Source organism: Bactrocera neohumeralis, chromosome 5, assembly GCF_024586455.1.
Source record: "Bactrocera neohumeralis isolate Rockhampton chromosome 5, APGP_CSIRO_Bneo_wtdbg2-racon-allhic-juicebox.fasta_v2, whole genome shotgun sequence".
NCBI classification, from domain to species: Eukaryota; Metazoa; Arthropoda; class Insecta; order Diptera; family Tephritidae; genus Bactrocera; species Bactrocera neohumeralis.
In genome coordinates, this window is record NC_065922.1 from 15,754,373 (window position 1) to 15,778,488 (window position 24,116).

Consider the following 24,116-nt stretch of genomic DNA (forward strand, 5'->3'; position numbering starts at 1 on the left):
GGTTGGCTGGCTGCGCTGTATGCGGGCTCCTCTTATTACGGCTTATTGCGGCTCATTGCGGCGGCGCATGCGCATTTGCATATGAAAAACTGCTCGCATCGACAGCTGCGTGATTGGGCGCGCGATTTGACATCGCCATCGCCTGCTCTGGTCTCCTCGCAGCCGAGCTAACGGTGCGCTAAAAAGCACTCGAAAATTCGTCAATTAAAATTATTGCAACGAGAAATATTAAGTGGTGATGTCGATGTGTTCGTTTGTGCAAATCGGTTGCTCGTTGTTTGCATTGTGATTACTTTTCTTTGTATTTTCTTTTACTTTTTGTTCTTCAATTTCTATTACAAATCGCTTGAATTTGGATGACTAGGCAAGGTCAATGATTAGTTGGCTTTTTTTGTTTTGGAGCTTATCAGCGCACTCACGTACCTGTTTCCCATTATATTTGTATGCCACTGTGGGCCGCTTGCCGCGTAACTTGAACGCTATGAGCAAGTACTCTACATACTTTGCTGCGCAATGTGGGCGCACGAATTCGCATGACTTCGATTACAAATCGCTCGCACGCAGCTCCACGATGCCAGCTGTGATGACTTCTTAGGGGATTTTTTGATGTTATATATTTTTGTGTGTTTGTGCAATGTAAGTATGTAGCCATAAATTGAATCGAAAGTAAAACGCTCGAGAGCAAGAAGATTAAAACGATTTATTAAATAATCAACGCGTCGGTAGAAATGTTGTTACAGTTTTTAATAGCAAAAAAGGCAAGGAAGCGAGCACTTTGAGATTTTTAATCAAACCAAATTACAATTTTAATACATAAAATACGAGTTTGGTAATTGATAACTATTCTTATAAAAATATTAAGATTTAATCGTTAAAAAAATTGATAACAGTTAATCGATATTTCGTAATTTAAAGATAAATTTAATCGATATATTCCATTTCAGTTTTATTGATTTAAACAAAAAATTTTAATAATTAATCGATATATTTATTATACAGATAAATTTAATCGATATTTTGTCATTCATCTCGATATAATTGATTTAATTTCATTTCTATAAAATGTCTGTAGAAATTAATCGATATTTTTTAATTTATCGATAAATATTATTGTATATTCGATTTCAATTTTATTTATTTATAAATATCTATAATAATTAATCGATATTTTTCAAATCAAAGATATATGTAATCGATATATTCAATTCAAATTTAATTATTAATCAGAAAATATCTAACAAGTAATCGATATTTTGTCATTTAAATCCATATAATAGATTTTAATTTCATTTTTTTTGAAATCTTTTAAAAATCAATCGATATTTTTTAGTTTATCGATGAAAATAATTATTATAATCGATTCAAATTTCATTTATTTAAAAATCGATATTTTTTAAATCAAAGGTATATGTAATCGATATATTCAATTCAAATTTAATTCATAATCAGAAAATATCTAACAAGTAATCGATATATTGTCATTTAAATCGCTATAATCGGTTTTAATTTCATTTTTTTTAAATCTCTTAAAAATTAATCGATATTTTTTAATTTATCGATGAAAATAATTATTATAATCGATTCAAATTTCATTATAATAAAATCTATAATAATTTAGCGAAATTTTTTAATTTCCTGATAAATGTAATCGATACATTAAATTTAACTTTAATTTTAATTAATTATTATAAAACAAAACTTGTAACAAGTAATCGGTTATTTGTCACTTATTTCGATATAATCGATTTTAATTGCATTTCGTTAAAAACACCTCTTGAAATTAAGCGATATTCTTGAATTTATCGATAAATATATTTATGAGAACGTTCACCAAAAAATATATTTCAAATTCCTTGGTCTGCAAAAAAAGTGTTGAAAAAGTTTCCTACTGGGTCTTTACCTCACGTTATGATATGTTATGAAGCATAATATTTTTAATTTCTTGCCTTAAGTTTCCGTTTCATTTGAAATAATAGTAATTATTTTGCTATCGGCAAGACACACACACTAACCACTGGTATGGGGGCGCGATCTAGGTCAGTCAGCTAAGATAGGTGAGTTGTTTTTAGCGGTATTTTCAAACTTTGATGATATGGATTTTCGTTCATGCTACGCCTCTTACGCAAGCGCGGAGGTTATAGTTGCGTGGAAAATTTCGGTTCGGTTAAATGATTCCGATTCCCTTTTGTGCGGATATTGATAAGCCATCGAGAGTATCATGGCACAATGACTACAGGTAAACAATAACAATAACAAAAGGCGTACACAAAATTGATATTGTGGTATAGAAAAAGAGGTTAAGTCGATTTGGATTAAAATCAGTACTCAACAATAGTTTTATGACTCAAGCCAAATTTTAGAAAGACTTTTGAGTAAAATTATAATTTTTTAATCATAAATCATTATTATTTTTAAATATCAAAATGTTCGGAATAGTGCTTTAATTCTACTTTTAGTTTTGAAAAACTTGATTAACTCAAAGACACCGAAGAGAATTATTGAATTATTACGATTCACAATTTTGAATGAAATTCTTCCAAAGAATTGTTTACTTGCCAAAAGTTTTTGTGATCTTGAAGTTTCGGGATCAGCACTTAATATTTTCTTTGACCATAAATCCATTTATTCTTCAAAGAGAGGAAGTGGCAAAATTAACTGGCTATATACCAAAAAAGTTTCGAAGTTATGGGATATGCACTTTCTGATCCCAAATTCAGGGTTCCTGTTTATATATTTTGTAAACAATCAAATATGTTTTAGGACTATAAACGTTATGATCCGCCGAAAAAATTGGTGGAGAAAAATAGTTCATGTTATCATGTTCAAATAACTCATTAGTGTCCCAATGGGAGCTAATTTTCCAAAACTATGCTAAAAGAGATAGGAAAAGTTTACATTTAGAAAATTATTGAAACAATGGACCATTATTTATTTATTTTAATTATTTAAATGTTACTTGAACACCTTAGATGCCTATCGCAAAACTTTTCAAACCATTGGAAACGCAGCTTAAAAATATTTCTTATAGCAATCTAGGTAAAAATTAAGTCATATATATATAATGTTTTTTTTTCAATAATTTTTCAAAGTTTTTTTTCTTAGCTTAAGTCTTCTTAAATATTCTTTTATACCAATATTTTATTGAATTAAAATTTTTATACAGTTGGCAACTCTTCCAAAAAATATTTTCAACTATTAACTTTATTTACCTATACTGAAGATTTCCTTTTTTTATTAATTTTTGGTTTCTAAATTTTAAAATAGGTGGCAGCCCTCTATTTTTTTTAGTTATATACCGAAAAAGAGGAATCAGGGGAAGGAGGGTTCACTTTATTTTATTAATTTCTGGTTTCTAAATTTCAAACAAGTGGCAACCTTATAATTTTTTTCCGAATTATGTAACATAAAATCTGGAATCAGTATACTGCAGGTTTACTTTATTTTATTAATTTTTGGTTTCTAAATTTAAAAAAAGGTGGCAACTCTACAAATTTTTACTGAGTTATATATCAAAAAAACAGGAATCAGGATATTGTAGGTTTACTTTATTTTATAAATTTTTGGTTTCTAAATTTTAAAATTGGTGGCAACCCTCTAAGTTTGTTCTGAGATATATTTCAAAAAATCAAGAAAGGGGTGATTTTACTTTCAGTGTGACGGTTTTTTGTTGCGTCACACGATTTCATTGCAAATTGAAACTAAAACTCTTCCAAAATTTCACTAGTAAGGTTCGATTCCATTTATACCTTCATATTTCCAAAAGTTTTATCCAAATTTGCCATTTTCAATTTGTATAAAGTCATTATACACTTCGGCTGCATTCAATTTACCGTTAGCGTTAATTAATTGAACACGATTTCGAAAGTACAACGACGGAAGCAGCCTATTTATTATGGACTTCTGAAAAGAGGGCGTGTAAGTGCACGCCCCTTCGTCAAAAAACACAGGCGCCACAAAATAATGCATGTAATTTGGAAACGAGACAAATAGTAACGGCATTAAGAGGTATTGAAAAAAATATTATTTTTTTTGGTTTTGCAAATTTTGCTCCAGATTAAAGCGTTTAATAACGGTGTAAAGGTTTTGGGAGCAAAACAGATTTAATCAAAACGAAATTGAGGCATGGATTTGAAAGACAATCGGCTAAAAAACAAAAGAAAATTAATGGGAAGTTGTACCGTTATGCTGTTATAAAGCGAAAAAATAAACAACCGTTAATTTTTGGCTTACAAGACTTTTCGATACAAACAACTAGACATAATTTACAATTTAATATTTTTTATATTTTTTTTTAAATTATTTTTTTTCATTTTTTCTTTTCCATTTTGTGATTTTCTCTCTGACTATAATGACCGCATTTAGTGTAAATATATTTGGTTTAATTTGAAATTATGACAGAAAGGTGGCAACTGACAGATGGAGATGAATGATACCGTAAATTCAGCGCGTAAGCTTAGTTCGGGCCCTATAATTTGGCCGAGCAGAAAAATTTATTATAAACTCATTGCGAATTACAGGCAATAATTTCAGCTTCAAAGCAAAATGAGCGTGTGTTGTTGTTGCTGATGCCGTTTTGAAGTGTTTCGGAGCCTTGAAACCGTTGCAAAACGGCTAACGGAAATGCCATTGCACTCCAATTTCAGCGAGAAAGAGTTAAACGGCGACAGATGTGCCGCCTGAGGTGAGCGCTGGCATCGTGAGGGGCTACAAAAAAGGTGCAATAAGCGGGAAGGTGGCAGCGGTGGCACAACACCAAGACATAATTTTACATAATAACAAGTTGAGATCGCCAGGTAAGTGATGAATGAAAAGAAAAACAAAAAATAAAAATAAATAAACGATGGCAACCAATTTATGAAGAGAACAATGGAAGAGTAGGGGAAGGAAGAGCAGCTGCCTGACAAGCGATCCAGTTGCATAGCATGTGGAACCAAAAGCAAGCAAAACGTCAACGTAGAGAAGCTGAGTAAATGAAGTGGAAAAAATTCAAAGAATCGCAATGAAAAAGTGACCAAAGTCGAATGTAATCGCACATTCACAGAAAACCGGCTATCAACATAATTGATGCGCAAGCGCATGCGCAATGTGACGTAACACCACTTATACGCGCCAAATAAGCTACGTGGTAGGCGTTCGTGAACTTGAAGAATGCGCGCCGGCGTGAGCGCCTCAGCAACGTCACGAGGCTGGCATTCACTGGAGCGCGAAGCGAAAACCGAAAGCAGCATGCACATGTCAATGGAGATAAGGAAACGAGAAGAGCTCTGCGTACAGCTGGTCTGGTTGAATAAGCATGCCACGAATGTCAACCTCAATTAATCAAGCCTTTCACTACTTGAAAGTGGAAACAATAGTTTTTGGAAAAAAATTTAAAAATAAAATTGAAAATTTATAAAAAAGAAAAATTGAAAAAAAAATATTTAAGAATAATTTTTAAAATTTAAATAAAAAAAAAATTTTTTTTTAATAAATATTTAAGAAAAAATTTAGAAAATTTACAACAAAAAAATTAAAAAAAAATATTTTTTTTAAAAAAAAATTTTAAACAAAATATTTTAGAAAAAAATTTTGAAAATTTATAAAAAAAAAGTTAAAAATTAATATTTAAGAAAAATTTTTTAAAAAATTTTAATAAAAGTATTTCGAAATTTAATAAAAAAATTGGAAACAAAATATTTAAGAAAAAAATTTTTAAAATTTATAAAAAAAAATTAATAAAAATATTAAAAAAAACATTTCGGAAATTTATAAGAAAAAAGTTAAAAATTATTATTTAAGAAAAAATTTTCAATAAAAATATTTTGGAATGAAATAAAAAAAAATTAGGAAAAAAAATATTTTAGAAAATAGTTTTTGAAAATTCATAACAAAAAATTTATATAAAAATATTTGGAAATTTAATAATAAAAATAAAAAAATTAAAAAAGTAATATGTAAAAAATTTTTTAAATTAAATAAAAAAAAAAAATTTTAAAGAAAAAATTTTGAAAGTTTATAAAAAAATCTAATAAAAATAATGAAAAAAAATTGTGTAAATTTATAAAAAAAAGGTTAAAAAATTAATATTTAATATTCTTTATTTTTTATAACTTAAAAAATTTTTAATAAAATTATTTTGGAATCTAATAAAAAAAAAAATGGAAAAAAAATATTTAAGAAAATAATTTTTGAAAATTCATGACATAAACATTTGTATTAATAATATTTTGAAATTTATCCATAAAAATAATTTGAACTCTTTATCTTTGTTTTAATAATTTTTATTTTTATTTTTTTCAACTCGCTTAACAAACTAGCGTATTACAAATTTCAGCTCGAATTTCCATATTTCTAAAAACTAAATTTAATAGATATAACCACCATTGGAGCCATACTGTGTCTCCACGCCAGACGAAGCGCCGGCACCGGCACCAGCACTCACATACTGTTGCACCGCATCATACGAAGCGGCGGGTGCGAACGATGCAGGTTGTGGCGAGCGGATAGCGGGACCTTGTGCTGCCGCCAAACTCACATGAGATTCGTGAGCGCCCACATTGTTGCCATAACTGTCGGTCAACAGGGTGTTGTGGTCGAAATATTGTACGCCAGCATCTTGGCTACTCAGATCGTAGCTGCCACCATAGGCGGCACCAGCGTCATCGTTGGCAGCACTAACACCAGCATCCACTTGTTGCTGTTCTACCTCGGCAGCGCCTTCATATTGTTGCTGCACTTCATCCTGACCGTATGAGCCATAAGAGACGGCGCCGTCATCTTCGACTGGTGCAGCAGCTACGGGTTCTGGCTCTTGCTCTGGCTCTGGTGCTGGTGCTACTGGTGCGCTGTCATAACTGACGTGCACTGCTTGCGATTGTTGTCCATGTCCGTAATCGTGGCTGTGTTGCTGACTGCTGTATGACACTGAACCGGCGCTGGGACCAGAGCTTGAACCGACGCTGGCGCTACCACCAATAGCACCGAAGTGGGAACTGCCGCTTGAACCAAAACCGGCGGAACCACCAACAGCGCTGTAGTGAGAACTGCCACTACCGCCATGATGGCCAGGTTGTACAGGTGGCAAGTACTCGCGGTTCAAATGGCTGACATCGGCGGCTGCGCTGGCAATTAGTGCGAATGCGACGAGTAAGAGTTTCTGCAATTGAATTAGTCAATAATTAGATACCTTTAGGCGAGTTATTTAGATTTATTTGCTTAGATAGTATACAGAATTGAAAAGTCGGGCTCTACTGAATATCAACATGACCAATAAAACCCTAAGATCAAGATGAAGGAGGCTATACGAGCATCGAAATCCACACAACGATTTCGGAAGATCATGAATTGAAGTCAATTGAGATAGATGGAACCCTTAAAGTATACATTCATATATAGGATTAACCGATTATGAACACCATTTGGTGCCGTTGAATTGTAATAAGCCTGAGCTTGATCTCAGGATCCCATCTCTTCGTTTAGTAGTTCAACTGTCAGTAGTCTGAGAGAACTGTTTGTAACTAACCGTATCCAAAGCGTGGAAAGACGGAACAGTTATGATATACTATATATCTGTCAAAGCTATGATATCCACATTTTGGGATGCTCATGCAATCTAATGATCAAACGGGAAACCATAAGCATGACTCTTATTAGAACGTCGTATATGTTTGAAGGGCGAAAGAAAGAGACTTTCCATTAAAAATCAATGGCTTCCCCACGATAGTCGGTTTTACGTAGTTGGAACAAAACCGTTCTTCTATCTGGTCAAGGACTATGAACTCGCCAGCATTCTCCAAAATTTCTGTATCTCCAATTAAAAATAGCCCGATGCCAAACTTGCATGATCTGGATTTGGAACTTTTTCCAACCTATTTTACGGATCTGTTCTTAGCGAACTGGGGTTGATGAAGTAAAAGGGAATTAAATTGTACCAGAAAAGTGGTAACGAAAAATCGGAAGATTATTATAATTAGTGTATCTGTGGCCAAAGCAGCTACATACATACATATGTGTATTAAATAATGAATCGAACTTTTCCAGGAAAAGATAACTTTTCTCTTCTTCTCTACTTCTAAACATGTTTCTGGTATTCTAAAATTAACTTAAAATTTGACTCAAACAATAATCATAAATTTTAACGATGTTAAAGAAACTTTTCAAAAATATCGGTTAATTGTTATCGATTATAAATTTATGTAATTCGATATCTTTTTTAACTTAAATAAAAAATTCCAAAAATATCGATTAATTTTTATTAATTATCGATATGTGAAATTCGATAAATTTTAAGTGTCAAATGACATCGATAAACCCTCAACATCTTACAAAAAATGGAGAATATAACACAATAGCGAACAAATTTTTGATATCGATAACCGATAATCGACAAAAACATAGATTTAATTGAACTTGATTTCATTAATAAGTTATTTGTACTGAAATGTATTTTAATTGGTGACATATGTATGTATGTTTAAAAATCAATTTTTTTCACAATTTTCCAATATATCGATTAATTGTTATCGAATTTCGATAAATTAATTCGAAAATTTTTTAAACTTGTAAAATAAAATTTTCCAAAATATCGATTTATGTAATTCGATATATATTAAGTATCGAATGCAATCGATAACCCATAAACATCTTACAAAAGTGTGAGAGTATATCAGAATAGCGATTACATATCGATAACCGATTAATATATATAGTTGCGAGCAGTGAAATAGTAGTGGGTGTTAGAGCTTTATATATGTATCTGTGAGTTATGTAAAATGGCAAACAATTTTAACATATTGAAATGCTAAAGTGGATCATATTTTCCAGGCTATGTTTATTACTAAAAATATTTAGATTTGAATATGTGCAAGATATATTTATTTTCAAAAATGTGTTTATGTATGAAAATTGTTGGGAGCAGTAAAATAGTAGTAAAGTACTAAAAATTTTTTTTAAAAAATACTTAAGGATTTTTGTAAGTTTCGTCTATAGGAGATCTTAGTACTTGGTAGCATGGCCATGATTTTTGATAACAGCAATACATCGCTTCTTCAGAGAAGCTACGAGACTGTGGCAACTTTTCAGTGGTATGGTCTGCCATGATTGCTGCACTACGGTCCACAACTCGTTGTTGTTTTTGAGTTTATCCTTCCGCACCGCTTTCTTGACGTCTGCCCAACGGTTTTCAATAGGATTGAGGCCAGGGGATTGAGCTGGTCTATCCATGACCTCAATTTCATTGACCCGAAACCACCCTACTGGTGGCTTCGGGTCGTTATCCTGCTGAAATATTCTTTTCAGCGGCATGTCCTCTTCAGCAAATGGAATCATGATATACTCCATTATATTTACGTATGTGTATCGGTCCATTATGCCAGTCATCTTGTGAATTGGGACTACACAAAAAAATTGGGCCTGTGAGAAAAACAGCCCAAACCATGATATTCAAACCGCCATGCTTCAAAGTTTTTGTGGTGAATCTGGCGTCGTACTCTGTATTAGGGGAGCGTCTTAGATATGTATAGAACAACTTTCGACACGTCTATCCACAAGATGTTGCGCCATTTCTCAATCGGGCAATGCAGGTGTCCTTTGGCGAATTTAACACGACTTGCTATATGATTTTTTTTAATAACGGTACTTTTCGAAGACTGCGGACATATAAATTATGTTCTAGTAGAAGTCTTCTCACTGTATGAACACCGTAGGCCAGGTTCAGTTCATTCCGAATCTCCATAGCTGACATTCTAGGTCGACTCTTAGCACATCTTACAACTATTCTTGTAAAATTCTCAGAAATAATCCATCTTGCCCCCCTTTTTTCGTCTTTTTTTCATAAATAATTGCATTGCGAATCGTTGTGGCATAACACCCTACAAGTCTTTCCACTCCCTTGTAGGATTTATCGTTGTTTATGACAGATTGAATCCATTCTCGTTTTTCTTCACTACAGTGCTTCCCGCGGCTCAATAAAAGGTGCAAAGTCATATTTTTTTTTGCTTTTTGCATTCAATAATAAATAAAAGATCAGGAACCTTACTTTTTGTTTGATAAAATTAAATTTTTTTTAGTAAAAATTATCTGTTTGCAATCAGCTCACCGTTCACTACTATTCTATTGCTCGCCCATAAAAATAGATAACCCAATAAAATTGGGTCTAAATAAGTTATGGTAAGTGTTTCACACTTATTGTTGTGTGTAATAGGACCGTTATACTTCAGAGAATATATCTAAAATAATGATCGACGGCAATTTCATAAAAGAAAAAAAATTTAAAGCAAAACTCTCTTGGCCAATGGGCACTACTATTTCAATGCTCGCAACGTATATTTAATTGAACGTAATTTCATTAAGAAGTTATTTGTACTGAAATGTATTTTAATTGGAATCACTTGATTAAAAACCAAATTTAGTACTTCGGTATAAAGAACCGAAAGAGGAGCTAAGAGCAGTATTTACCGTTTTACTCGAATTACTACTATTTTACTATCGATTAATTTTACGAACTATGCGCTCATTTCTCTTGAAACTGAAAGATTGCTATCAGTATAAAACATTTCCTTCGGGAAATTAGAAAAGAGAATAAACAACGCTATCTTTCCAAATAAATCAAACACTAAATGATGTAAACTAAAATTAAGTAATTAAAAAACAATTAGAACACAGAATCAAAACAGTTACACAACACAGATCACTCTCCCAAAGGGTTCATGAGCACAGCACTGCTTCTGACTTATCAAATAACTGAGAATATTTATAGTTAAATTTTTGTATGTCCGTATGTATCACTAATTCACCAACCATTTTGAGGAGTTTGTTTATTTTAGAGACCACAAGAAACCAGGAACTTTAGTTTGTACTAAACTCGTTGAATTGTGTGTGAGAACTGTCACTACGACTCAACAAAACCGTAGTCTTTTATACCCAACAGAAACCGCTATTTTATTAGTGCTACCCATATGTTTATTATTACTTAAACAATAACTTAATTTAAACATATCTATTTTCTGTAAATAAATTAAAAACTCTAAAATTTAACTAAGAATACAGCGAAAGGTCGCAATTATGTCGCAGTTGATTTTGTTTGACTCTTAATTAATTTAGAATGCCGATGGAGAAGGCGTAGACGAAACAAAAACATAAAGCTAAAAATACCACAAGTCACGATAAACATATTGCAAAAAAAAATATTTGGCAGATGATCGAAATAGAACTAACATAAGCCAAATACAGGGTGGTCCATGCAGTGCTTTGCTTTGGGAAAATTCAATCAACTAATCGTAAAAACTTTAAACAGAAACAAAATGTTGTGTTGTGTTATGTTTTTTGGTAGTGCTTTCTTGTTTTATTTATGAAATATTTTCAGGTAGATAGTCAAGCTAAGATAGCCTCTGAGAAGTCTTTCTGCTGAAGACATGTAAAATGTCAGTCAATATTCCTTCAGTGTGGAAAGCAACGCACATTATTTGTGTCTGGCAATGAGATTATGACCATGAACTACCTATGTCCTTTCAAATATTACTTAATCAAAGGTTGCTAGATTAACTTGCTAGGACTTGGAAGACCACCAAAATCCGAATTTACTGAAGATTAAATTAAGAACAAAACTACTAACTTTAGCCAAGAAAAAATGGTTTTATGGTAGGAATCAATGCACGGTTCTCATCCCTGTGATTTCATCTTTAGAAACTGATTAAGGTTGGTATACTTAAAGGAAGGTAATATTGTAGACTAACCTCTCTTAATGGATAGTATATTACACGAAATATTTTACACAGTGCTCGATATTTCGCACTGAAAAAATCAATGAGCTGTCAGGAAAGAAAAATTCCAAAAAAGTTCTACTAAGTCCGGCGTGTTATTTAATAGTGCTTAGTTAAGGCTCTCTGGTGAACCAAATGGTCTGATTCATGGCTTTGAGCAAGCACTTTTCAGCCTCCATTTTCACCTTTGCAACCATTTATGGTTTTCTTTGCTTTTAATACATATAATTTTAAGATCTTGGAGACAATTACTGGCTTTATCTCACAAACGTATTTGCTCGATTATGCATTATAGGTCTATAATGACAATCCAAAATATGAATGGACCCCAAATAACATCTTCTTTGTACCAAACTGATATAGACGAGACGGTTATCAAACTTTTATTGGAAAAAGATCAATTTTAGATTTTAAAAAGAGCTTTGCCGGAACGGAACACATTCAAACACACGCATTGAGTAGACTATTCGGTGGTTTTGCCTCCGTAATGATCATCATAGATCAATGTAACATTTTCCCCTGTATTTCTGAGGACTCGCTTTAAACTTCCCATTAAAATTTCGACTCTTAGCGACCACAAATTTTTTCGTTTCTCAGTTATGGCAGACTGCTGCTTCGTTTTAGTTAGAACTAGATGTTTTGCTCCATAGTGCAGCTTCTTTCAAAGAGATATGCACGCCCTTCGATAGCTGAACGGCCATACCAGCTATGAATTCGCTGATTGTGCGTTCTAAACTAGTCAAGATGTTTATAATGTTATTAGTAATAGCAGCAAGATTTCAATATTCGACTTGTAAAGGTGAGCGATCACATCTGAATTGCCCGAAACTATAAAGTCGATCCAATTTCATCCGATCGATTGCAAAATGGGTTTCCTATGTGTTCTTTCATTCTAGCGCTGTACCAATGGACCTCCAGTGAGCTCAGCAGGCGCTGGTCAATAACCTCAACTTGAGCATTCTGTCCCAGAGTGAACCGTAAGAAGTCCTCTGAACCCTCTCTTAACAAAGTCAGTTTCACCGCAATTGTAGGTATTCAACTGGGACACTGTCCAAAAGGTTTCGACTGCTAAACATTGTGACAGACCAAAGTTATATGGAGGTAGCTGGGGTGGAATCAACTTGTCACTTTCAACTCTACTGCCCGGCTTTTGGCAGACTGACTAGAAATATCTCGGCATACACATCTTTGGCGAGTCCAGTGAAGTAGGCGATTTAGCTGGTATTAATATTAACTGCCTTAATAAATTTGTGGCAAACTCAAAACGCTTCGTTGATTTATGAGATTCTGTTAATGCACTTTTAGAAATTTAAGAGAAACACAAAGGATGAATGTCTTTTTAAGTCAAGCCCATCGATTTGGAACAGCCCTACGACCTAACCTAATCTAGCATATGGTAATTTAAAGACAGACTTGCTCATATAAAATAATCATACAATATTTCAAAAGAAGAAACTCTCAGTGAACCACCCGATACAAATATGCTCAATATTAGTGTTTTTGATGACTGTGGTAGATGACAGCACTACTACTATACTATTATCTCACATGTCTCATATATGCAAAGGTACATGTGTACTAATGAACAACTAAAAGCTATTGGCGTTAGCCTAACTAATCTTAGTCAACGGTGACGTTGGCGAAATCCCCCGCACTCATCTGCCTGCAAATCATACGCACGCATGCGTAGCGTAGCGCTTTTGCAATGCTGGCGGGGCTTGTGCTCTCATCCTACCACTTGTCAGTTTGGCCGGTTTCTTGAATAGATCTTCTTCGAATACTTCACTGTTAATTATTTGGTTCTACAAGACGTCAGTGGTTTTGTTTTCGCGGATTTTTCATGCCAATACATAGCATATTGACACATGTGTGCGTGTGTGTGTGTTGATGTTGCTACTATACAATCACTACGCCGCTATTTTTTGTATGAATGAAGCATCTCAACGCTCAAATCCATTGACAGTATCAAATTAGAGTGATTTAATTAGCAATCGACATAAAAGCATACAAACACACCTTCAAACACATACACACATATCGATATGGTCCACCAGAAACACCAACTGGTTTCGACAAAATTTGTTTATAAGTAATTGTTATGTGATCGCTTTAATTGAGCATCGAAGCGCTGTACTCGCAATTAAGGTTTTCGACTGCCCGACTGGATTTCCATTTGCATGCGTGTGTGTGTGTTTATGTTTTTTTGATTAGCAAGCTCAAATTTGATTTATTTTATATCGACGTGAGCACATTATGTTCCATTAGCGGTAAATAAATTTTATATGTTCACCACTTTAGTAAAAAACTTAAATTAATTAAGTTAAAAAGTTCCTTATTGCACTATAAACCAAAAATAAAAATAAAAAAAATTAAAAGGAATTCAGTTCAAAAGTGACCACTTTCCAGAAGTTACTTTGAGGCCACATAATTTTCCTTTTTTGGACAACTAAAGCGAAGTCGCAGAAGGAAGGTTTTATAGAAAATATCTTTATCTGCCTCTGCGCCTAACATAAAGTTTCATTAAGTGAATTAAAAACCGTTACATCTGGGGAATGGTGTAATTATCGTGTTGTGGGGTATATGATTTCCTTTCGTCGGGCCAAACTCTCAGCAAAGGATATTAGACGACGTTATGCGTCGTTTGCGTCTAGCTATTCGTCTGTAATGGACGAAAAGCTCTTGGTTTCTTCATATTGATAATGCATTAAGTCATACTGCTTTGATTCTTTACGACTTTTTTGCCAAAAACTCAACTCATATCGTTCCGCAACGACCGCATTCTTCTGATTCGGCTGCGTACGACTTATGACTATTCAACAACCTTAAAAGGTCTAGTGAGGACGCTGTGTTGACATGTTTAAGGACATTAAAACCGAATAAACTTGAAGTTCATACCGAAAAAAAAACTATTCCGACTGTTCGGAAAATGCGGATGGCTCGAAGATGAACGATGGAGTTGGTGCGGGAATATGCTGTCCAGAGTTAGACATAAGGCAGCCTTCTAAGTTGCCGGACCACTGCAGTATATTGCAAGTTGAGATCTTTGCTATTGCGAAAGCCACGGAGCTGACCTCTAAAGCTTCTGCAGTCAATTCCAGAGTCAACATCTACGTAGACAGCCAAGCAGCAAGCGAGGCAGTAACCTGGTATCGCATATCGGCCAGAAGTGCCTTGGGAAGCAGTGCAGTAGTGGTAAGCGTTGCCAGGAATTCGCTTTTACAGGGTAGCAGGCCACAAAGGCATCGAGGGCAATGAAATAGTGGTCGAGATTATCAATAATGGTGTAAGGCTAACATCCGAAAATATGATAAACATTGGGATACCCATGCATTTTCTATACGACAATCTCGACAGAAGCATGGTAAAGTAAGTCAAAACCCGATGGAACGAGCTACCTGGGTGTAAAACTGCAAAAGACATGTGCAAAACGGTAGATCGGAAGTACACAAAATTCATATTGGCACTCGATAGAAGAGACTTTAGGAACATGATGGGAATACTAACTGGGCACTGTGTGGTGGCGATGCACGCCTGATGGTTTGGGGCTGACAGATCGAGAATACTGTAGGAAATGAAACAATTTGAACTTGCCCCGCATTGGTAGGACTACACTGTAAGCACTCGGGGTCCCCACGGTATAAGTAGGTAGTGAGACTGCAGAGCCTGTTAAAATTCGCTTCAAGCGCTGGCATCCTAAATGATGACTACTTCTCTTGGAGCTAGAAACTGAATTCCATCTGGTATTGCAAAGGACAAAAACTGGTCTATGCGTGGCTTATTGGCCAACCAGATTAACCTAATCTAACCTTTCGAGGATTGGATTAGTGGTGAGAATGCGTTTAATCGCACGGGTATTACTTTGAAGGGGATGAAATTTAGTGAAGTGTAAAAATTGCTCACTTATAGCATTGACAGACGGCAGCGTTAAACCAGATTAATTGCATTTTTCGGGATTAATTCAGGAGTTACCACAGCTAACTCCGTTGCTGAATCTAAAAATAACTTTCAAAATTTTAGGGAGTTTGTGAGATTTTCGTTGGCAACATTGTTAAAAATGGCCAATTTTCATCTATTGTGAATGAAATACAAGCAACCCTGACAGCTGTTTATCAAATTCTCAATATAATATCAATAAAACTTCTATGTTATGATGCAGTTTTAAAAATAATGTGTTGATATGCTTTTGTAATAAAAAATGGTTTGGTAAAAATTGGTCGGCTAACAACCGTAATGTTTATCTTCTATCAATTTTCATTGAAAATATTATAAAAAGGACAATGAGCTGTTTATGAGAGTTTCAAACTCGCATAGCTGCCGTCTGTCTCCTACAAATTTGGATCTGATTAAGTGGGCAGTTAATCCGGATTAACGCTGCCGTCTGTCAAGGCTATTAGACTAAAGTGAGAATCAGTATAAAAAATTGGCCGACTATAATATAAGCCTTTCAAGACAAACATTACATATTCCCAAATGTGATAAGATGTCCAGTTTTTGTCCTAAAGGACATAATACATAATTGACTTCAGTAGATCGCATGAGGTCTATGTTATCTTAAGTGAGTTATATTATTTAACTATAGTTATCAGGGAGTCATCCTATGGTATCTTAAGTATCATATACTTCTAGTAAACCCACTTTTCTGGCGATGTGCCTATTTCAATCTTTCGATTATACAATATCTCCATTATATTCCTTTTATCTTATCCTGGACTATAATACAAGTATTTATCAATGATGCTTTAGTTATTGGTAATTTCCCTCTGACAGCTCATCGCCTGAAGTAGTTTGTTTATACTCTACTCCTATTTGCGTTTCTCAGTACAAAGCTTTAGCTTTAGCGAACAATTCTTCCATATTTTTCGGGTTTTAATAGGTTCATTGGTCCGATGTTTGGTTGGTTTTTCAGAGGTAATTTCCAAAACAATTTTATAGGTTTTCATAAGTCTCGAACTGTCCACTAATTGCCAATTATGATTATGCCATCAATTAGCATTATCTGGCTTAAAACTCTTCGCATGAATCTGGAATTAGCCATTAGCAAGATTATAATTTATGAGCACATAAAACATTCATATTTTCAAATATATTGCTTGCTGAATATTTATAAGGCAAATAAGGCAAGCAAAACAAAAAACATAGTTAGGCGGCTAAATTATCGTTTTATATAAATAAATATTCACGCATAAAAGTCAGCGTATAAATTACATAATATTACTGTATTTGTATAAACATTAGGGCTGAAAAAATTAATTAAACATTTTTGATCGATAATTTTTCTTAGAAAAATTTTATGGAAAAATGTTGAGTTTTGTTGATTGTTTTAGAACCTGTCTTATGCAATTTTGACTTTTTTATTTATGAAAAGAAATGTTAAAACTTTAAATATGAATTATTTATTCACTTAAAAATTAAATTTTGAAACCAGCTTTTTAAGTAAGGCTTTATAGAATTTTCATAGATGGTATGTAATAAAAAAGCTATGAAAATTCCATACAGCCTTACTTAAAAAGTCGAATATATTTTGAGAAGTATTAATGATAGCGATTTTGACCTCGGATCTTTTTTGTAGCAAAAAAAATTTCCTACAAGTTTGTGATGAACATTTTTTCTATAGCTCTTGTCATTTACGAGATATGTACAAAAAAATGCGAATTTCACGGAAAAATCAGGTTTAGAGCCCCGTACTACCTCGCCGGTGTGAGTTACGACTTTGTTGCACTGGGCACTTTTGTAGAGTGAATAATTCTGAGAAATATGCGTCTAAAGTCAAAGCGATGCCATAAAATACCTCTGATCTGTAGGAATTTAAAGAAAAAAATCACGATTGTAGTGTACATATTTCCTATGGAAAATTTTTACAGGCCTTGGTCCAGTTTTTAATGTTAATATTAAGGTCTAAAATTTTCAGGGAATTTTTTTTAGGGTATTTCCAAGGAAATTTTGTGACGGGACTGAAAAAAATTAATAGTTCAAATAAAAAAAACACCCTAATATATATATTCCATAGATAATTTTTGTAAGAAAAGAATTCCGAACACCCTTAATATGCAAATAAAAGTACTCTGTCGAGAACGATCCACCAACTTTTGTTTTGGGCACCCTGACCATTGCAGTATTTTCCAAGTGGAAGTAATTGTCATAAAAGTAGCAGTAGTTGCTTGGTGCAGAGTAGTTACTATTACACCGATAATATGGCAGCGATATCAGTCTTGACTTCTCTAACTGTATGCTTAAGACTAGTGAAGGGATGTCTCAGCCCTTTAAGGTCCTTTCGGCTTAGAGTAAATCGAAAGAGGTCTAGTGAGTTCTTTGCCTGTAGCACAGTCCATATCTCAATCATTTTAGGGTTCTAAGTGGACACTGTCTAATCGGTATACTTGCGGTTCAACTGAACATTTTACCAGTTGTCAGCTGCTTAGAAAAAGATGAGACAGAATTATCTCAACACTTTCTTTTCAAAGTTCCCATCTTTGGCGAATCAAGACTACTCGTAAAACACTTTGGTTCTCATACTTTTAGACATCCAGGTTAAATAGCAGAACCACCTAAGCAGATTTGTGATAGGTTCAGGCCGCTTTGACAATAGTTGATCCAACTACAGGAGTTTTTAACATTATTTAGGACGGAGAGCTATAATTAAATTATAATTAAAGGTGATCCAAGTGTAGGTACTTTTCTCAATAGCCTTTTTTGACAGATCACGCGTTAGTCGTGTCAAGCTGTCATGTTATACATATTTGTTCACTACTGTTTATTATTTCATCGTGGAAAGACTTACGCTTGAACAACGTTTAAAAATCGATTTTTTTTTCGCGCGCCTCGCTCAACTTACGATCAACAAAATTGGCCTACTGAGCGTACTATTCGCAACAACATCACCCATCTTGGGACCCAGCATTCATTTTTGGATAAAACTCGACCGAATATTTTACGTAAAGCTCGCAGTAAAGAAAATTTAGCAGCCGTAGCTGAGAGTATACACGTAGAGTCGAGATCTTAAATCGAAACGTATAAAATACAGCTGTGCTAGAACTGAAGCCGCTCGACTTTCACAAACGACATCGCTTCGCTCTATGAGCTCTTGAAAAGTCCCAAGAAAGATCCGACGTTTTCAAGCCAAATTTTGTTCAGCGCTGAGGCCCATTTCTGGCTCAATGGGTATGTAAACAAATAAAATTGCCACATTTGGAACGAAAACCAACTTGAAGAGATGCTAAAGCTGTCATTTCATCCAACAACGGATTGGTGTGGTCTGTGGGACGGTGAAATCATCGGTCCATATTTCTTCAAAAAGGATGCCGGTGAGAACGTACCCGTCAGTGGCGATTGCGCATTGATAACCGACTATTTGATAGCCTGAAATTGAAGTTCGTGATCTCGGCGACATTTGGTTTCAACAAGACGGCGCCACTTCCCACACATTGCATCAATCAATGGATTTATTGAGAGAACACTTCGGTGAGCAGATAATTTCACGTTTTGGTCCGGTCGATTGGCCACCAAGATATTGTGATATCACACTGTTAGACTTTTTCCTGTAGGTATATGTAAAGACTAAAGTTTATGCGGACAATCCAGTTTCGTTTCAGGCAAAAAATCGCGAGTGTCATTCGCTAGTTGCCAGTCGAATTGCTCGAACGAGTCATCGAAAGTTGGACTCAAGGGTAGACCATCTGGGACGTAGCCCCGGCCAACATTTGAAAGAGATAATCTCAACAAATACCAATTAATGCTATTTGGAATGATAATAAACATTCCCCATTAAATTTGAAGTTTCTGTGTTTTTTCCTTAAAAGTAGGGAACCTCGAAATGGGTCACTCGTTAAAATGTTTAATAAATTTTTTCATGAACCACCTTGAAGCAAGTAGGCGTTAGGTAAGTATTATATAAGTAGGGTTTCATAAAAATTGGCAAACGTAATTTTTGCACTCCATTGTCGTCATTTATAAATTTATTTAGGCATCTATGCTTGTCTAAATAAATTACTGTTGTCTAAGTGGTTTCGTGCAGAACATCCAATAATACTTAAATCACGATGTTCGACAATTAAGTACATGTTCATGAATAATTTAATTTTCGAAACATTATTCTTAACAGCAAACCACGTGTCACGGCGCGAATGACATTTTTATCATTTTTGCTTTTAAGTAAAATACCAAATTTATCGCTTACTTAATACTTAACATAAGGCTGAATTAGCCGCAAAAAATGGAACTTAATAAAATCAACAAAATTAATCATTGATGACTTTTTAATCACATCAGCACGAACTTTCGAAACGAATGGCTGACTATTCGTTTACAAATTTACATAATGAACTTAAGTGAAAGGCGAAGGCTTGCAAAGGTGGCCGGCAAACATGCGCAAACAAATGCAAATCTGTGTGTATGTATGGACGTAAGTATGTATGTAAGTGTATGTGTGCCTGGTGACTACTTTTGATAGCAATTAAAGTGACATCACAAAGGCCAAACAAGAGCGTGATGCGATCGCCATTAATATTCATGCTTTTTTCAACGCCAGAAATCCGCCTTTAACACTGATTCGCAGGGAATTTCCAGCGCCGGCTTAGCAAAGCATCGCAAAGGCATAGCATGACATGAAAGCCAACACATTGTTTCCCAACACTCAGCAGACACCAAATTGCTGACAGCTAAGCAAAAAATCCCATTGTGCCACAATTAGAATGTTAGCAACTGGCAAGTCCCTTAGAACCTGTCAAATCCGGCTGAACATTTTTTTGACTTAATAAAATGAATAACTGTATTGCTGCGAAAGAATTACTCATCACGAAATCGAATTTGTAAAAATCATGCCTAATTAAACACACCAAAGCAGACGCCTGAAAAATAATAAAACAATAAAAATAAATAATTTGATTTACTGCTCATTGACAGCTGTCAAGTTTGCACCTTTCGTTCACGCGAATAAAGAAGATCGATATCGCAGAGCATTCATAAAATATATATTTTGAAATTTTAGCTGTTTTCTGTTTCGATAAATGGCTATCAGCGTTCGCTGAATCATTTTATGTAGCCTACTGTGTGAAATAATTTAAAAACAGTGGTTACAACAAATGAATGGACAAAGAGCATACAATTTTTAATCAAAATGCTGAAAGCCAATGTTTGAATGCTGTAAGAGAAAACTTTTAGGAACACAGGATAATGTTCCTCAGAATTATGAGTATAAAACTAAATTTAATTTCATTTATAAAACGGTTGTTTTTTGTTTGTTGTTGTAAATAAAATGCTTATGTCAACGATTTTCAGTCCTCGAAACACTTTTCATAAGCACTTTTTGGGATGGCCTTCAGCTCCTTGAGTGAATTTGGCTTTATCTTTTCTATTGACTAAAAACGGGTTCCCCGAAGCGGCAATTTCAGTTTGAAGAACAAGGAAAAATCACACGAAGCTAAAGCTGTTGAATACGGTGGTTAATCGCTGGTATTCATTGCGTTTTTGGCTTTGAATTCGGTCACAATCCCGACTCGATGTGATGGTGCATTATCATCATCTAAAATACATGAATTGTTCTTCCACAACTCCGGCCGTTTTCGACGGATTTTCGCAACCGAATGCCTCAATATGGCCAAATAGAACTCATAACCGACCGCCTGGCCCTCTGGAAGAAATTTATAAAGCGCCAAACCACAAATATCGAAAAAAAACTGTGAAAATCACCTTAATTTTTGAGAGGTTTGGCGTGATTTTTTTGGTTTCGGCTCGTTTTTTTCACTCCATTCCGATGATTGTTGACTTGTTTGCATGTCAAACTCAAAAGCCCTTGTCTCATCGGCAATTATTATGCTCTCCATTGATGTGGGATCAGATTTCGCATGATCATGCTTGTCCAAAGGACCTGTTTACCGTGCTCATTTGAAAAAAAAATCGGCTTTATCGGAAAGAGTCGAGCAAGAACGTGTTTCATACTCGAAATATCCACCAACCGAAGTCGCTACTACTGCTTTGGAGCAGTGTATTGAAGAAGACCGGAATGAGTCTCCATTCATTTTATGGAAGATTTTGCGGAGGGTTCTTGGTATTCAGTTTTACAAAATCCAACTCGTTCAAGAATTGAAGTCGAACGACCATCAAGCGTGTCGCACTTGCGATGAAAGGATTAAAGTCACAGATTTGGATTTTCAAAAATTTTTTGTTGTCTATGTTGAGACGACGTTAACTGTTCTAAAATTCCTTAATAATGATGGATGGAATCATGTTGAAATTCCTTGAAAATAATGGAACAAAATGTTACAGTCAATCTGCGCCCCAAAAAGCAGTAAACTACCTAGGCTTAAGACTGGATCCCAGACTAACCTTCTGGGTACAAATCCAGCACGCCGCAGGAAAGGCTGCGAAAATCACCTCCCAACTTAGCATACTAATGGCCAACATAGAGGGCCCCAGTCAAAAAAGGAGAAAGCAACAAATGTCGACGACAATCAGCGTCCTATTTACGTATCAATATACGAGAGCAATAGAACAAATAAAGAAAGATACAATGACAAACTGAAAGTGAAGACGGGAGAATGAGAGTTGCGGCAGATGGACGGCCAGACTAACAAAATACCTAAATTCATGGACGGGGAAAAGGCCACGGGTACTTCAAAAACTACCTCCACAGAACGGAAATAGTCGCAATACAAGGACGCGACTGAAAACGACGCGACTGAAAACGACGCTGAACACACAGTCTTTGAATGTGTGCTATGGAAATGAGAACGCACCGTCATAGAAGATCTGGTTGGCCAAATAAATGCGCACAGTTTAATCAGCGTCATACTGGAGAGAGAAGCAAACTGGAGAATTATAAAGAAATTCGCAGCAATTTTGCAACGTAGAAAAAGCAGGAAACCTCTGAATGAGAAAAATGTAACGACACCCTTAAGTCGTTGTTAAATGTGGTTCCTGGGTGAGCGACCATTACGCTGCTGTGATGACGCAGAAAACATAATCCACCCCCTCACCCGCAAAAAAACAAAGGGGGACGCTAAAGAGCCATGATTATCAACGTTTTCATGTCTGAATTGTAGGATATTGATGTGGATGATCTTTGATTCCAAGAGGACAGCGCTACAAGCCACACAGCCAACAAAAAAAAATTATTTAAGGAATCTTTTGGTCAGCGCAAAATATCTCGTTGTGCGTCTGTTGTCATCAGGATCGTGCACTTTAACACCGTTGGTGAAAATAGAACTAACGAGATTCTCATTATATGGTATGAAATTCAGTCATCCTTAGGGAGTTGTTCAGGAAATAATCATCTTCTAAGTCAATACCAAATATGCTCCGTATGAATTTGAAAGTTTAAGTAATACGGATTATTTTGAAGTCTTCAAACTCATATACATATATATATATATATACTATTTTATTATTTATATAATCTTGTATACAATGCTTACTGTTTCATTAATTTTTGAACCCACTGTTTATAGTAAGCAATAGTATTTGCAATTTGTGTGGGTTTAACCTCCAAATTTACCAACTATTGTATATTTCGATATGTACATACATCATATCATACATATCATGTTGATAATACAAATCATGTTGAGCACATAACCTTGCTGGACAAATGATTTTATTTGTTTAAGGCAGATCTCAATAATAGATATTTTATGCGAAAACTATTGAACAGCTATAAAACATGAATCATTTGTTGTCATATTTAAATATGAATGAGATTATTTGAAAAGGAAACTAATTTTGACAGCTATTGATTGGAAGTTGTCAAATAATGATACCTACAGTCAGACTATTTGGAGATGGAAGAAACATAAATGGTTGCAGCAGTTCAATATTATTCAACAAAAGTTCGAAAGTTCAGTTTTTGATTTATTAACAAAGAAAACAATAAATATATCGACTGTTTTATATAATTTTATGAATCAAGATAATAAGATCCACGTAATTGTTGTGTAACGTATGTGAGACCACTATTGTAGGTTGGGCTTAAATTGGCAGTTCTTTGTTCAATAAATATACATACATATATACAAATTTATATACATTTATTATATACTTATTAATATTTTTAATTCTTTATTTTCTCTAACGGTAAATTATAATCACATTCATTATTTTCAATAATAATTACTCTAAGCTGCTTTTTACTTGTTAAATTGCATAGACAACTTCATTAGCATTAGTTGAATGATTGATGACCAGATTTTAATGGGTTTTTTGTGGCAGATCAATGACATGAAAAGTAAAATGGATTCTTCAATCGGTAGTAAGTAATATTTAAATGATTAGAGGCAAGTGCAACTAAAACTGAAAAAAAAAATCTTCGTAACTGATCGTGAGTTCATTATGTTTTTTGTGGATTTTTTTTTTTGCAGATTAAAAGAAAAAGTATTAATTTAAAATTAC

At 34.4% G+C, this 24,116-nt stretch overlaps 1 protein-coding gene across 1 annotated transcript; it reads right to left on the reverse strand.

Annotated features, from left to right (window-relative positions):
- Positions 1-6,327: 6,327 nt before the first annotated feature.
- On the reverse strand, positions 6,328-9,357 carry LOC126758262 (uncharacterized). The gene is made up of 2 exons (XM_050472425.1): positions 9,091-9,357; positions 6,328-7,135 (listed from the first exon to the last, which is right to left on the reverse strand). The coding sequence occupies exons 1-2, from the start codon at positions 9,355-9,357 to the stop codon at positions 6,344-6,346; spliced, it is 1,059 nt and encodes a 352-aa protein (XP_050328382.1). The 3' UTR covers positions 6,328-6,343.
- Positions 9,358-24,116: the final 14,759 nt, after the last annotated feature.

Coding starts and splice junctions, on each gene's coding strand:
- LOC126758262 (XM_050472425.1), bottom strand. CDS start 9,357: ATGACTGGCATAATGGACCGATACACATACGTAAATATAATGGAGTAT. Junction 7,136..9,090: donor ACAACAACGAGTTGTGGACC/GTAGTGCAGCAA, acceptor ATTCAATTGCAG/AAACTCTTACTCGTCGCATT.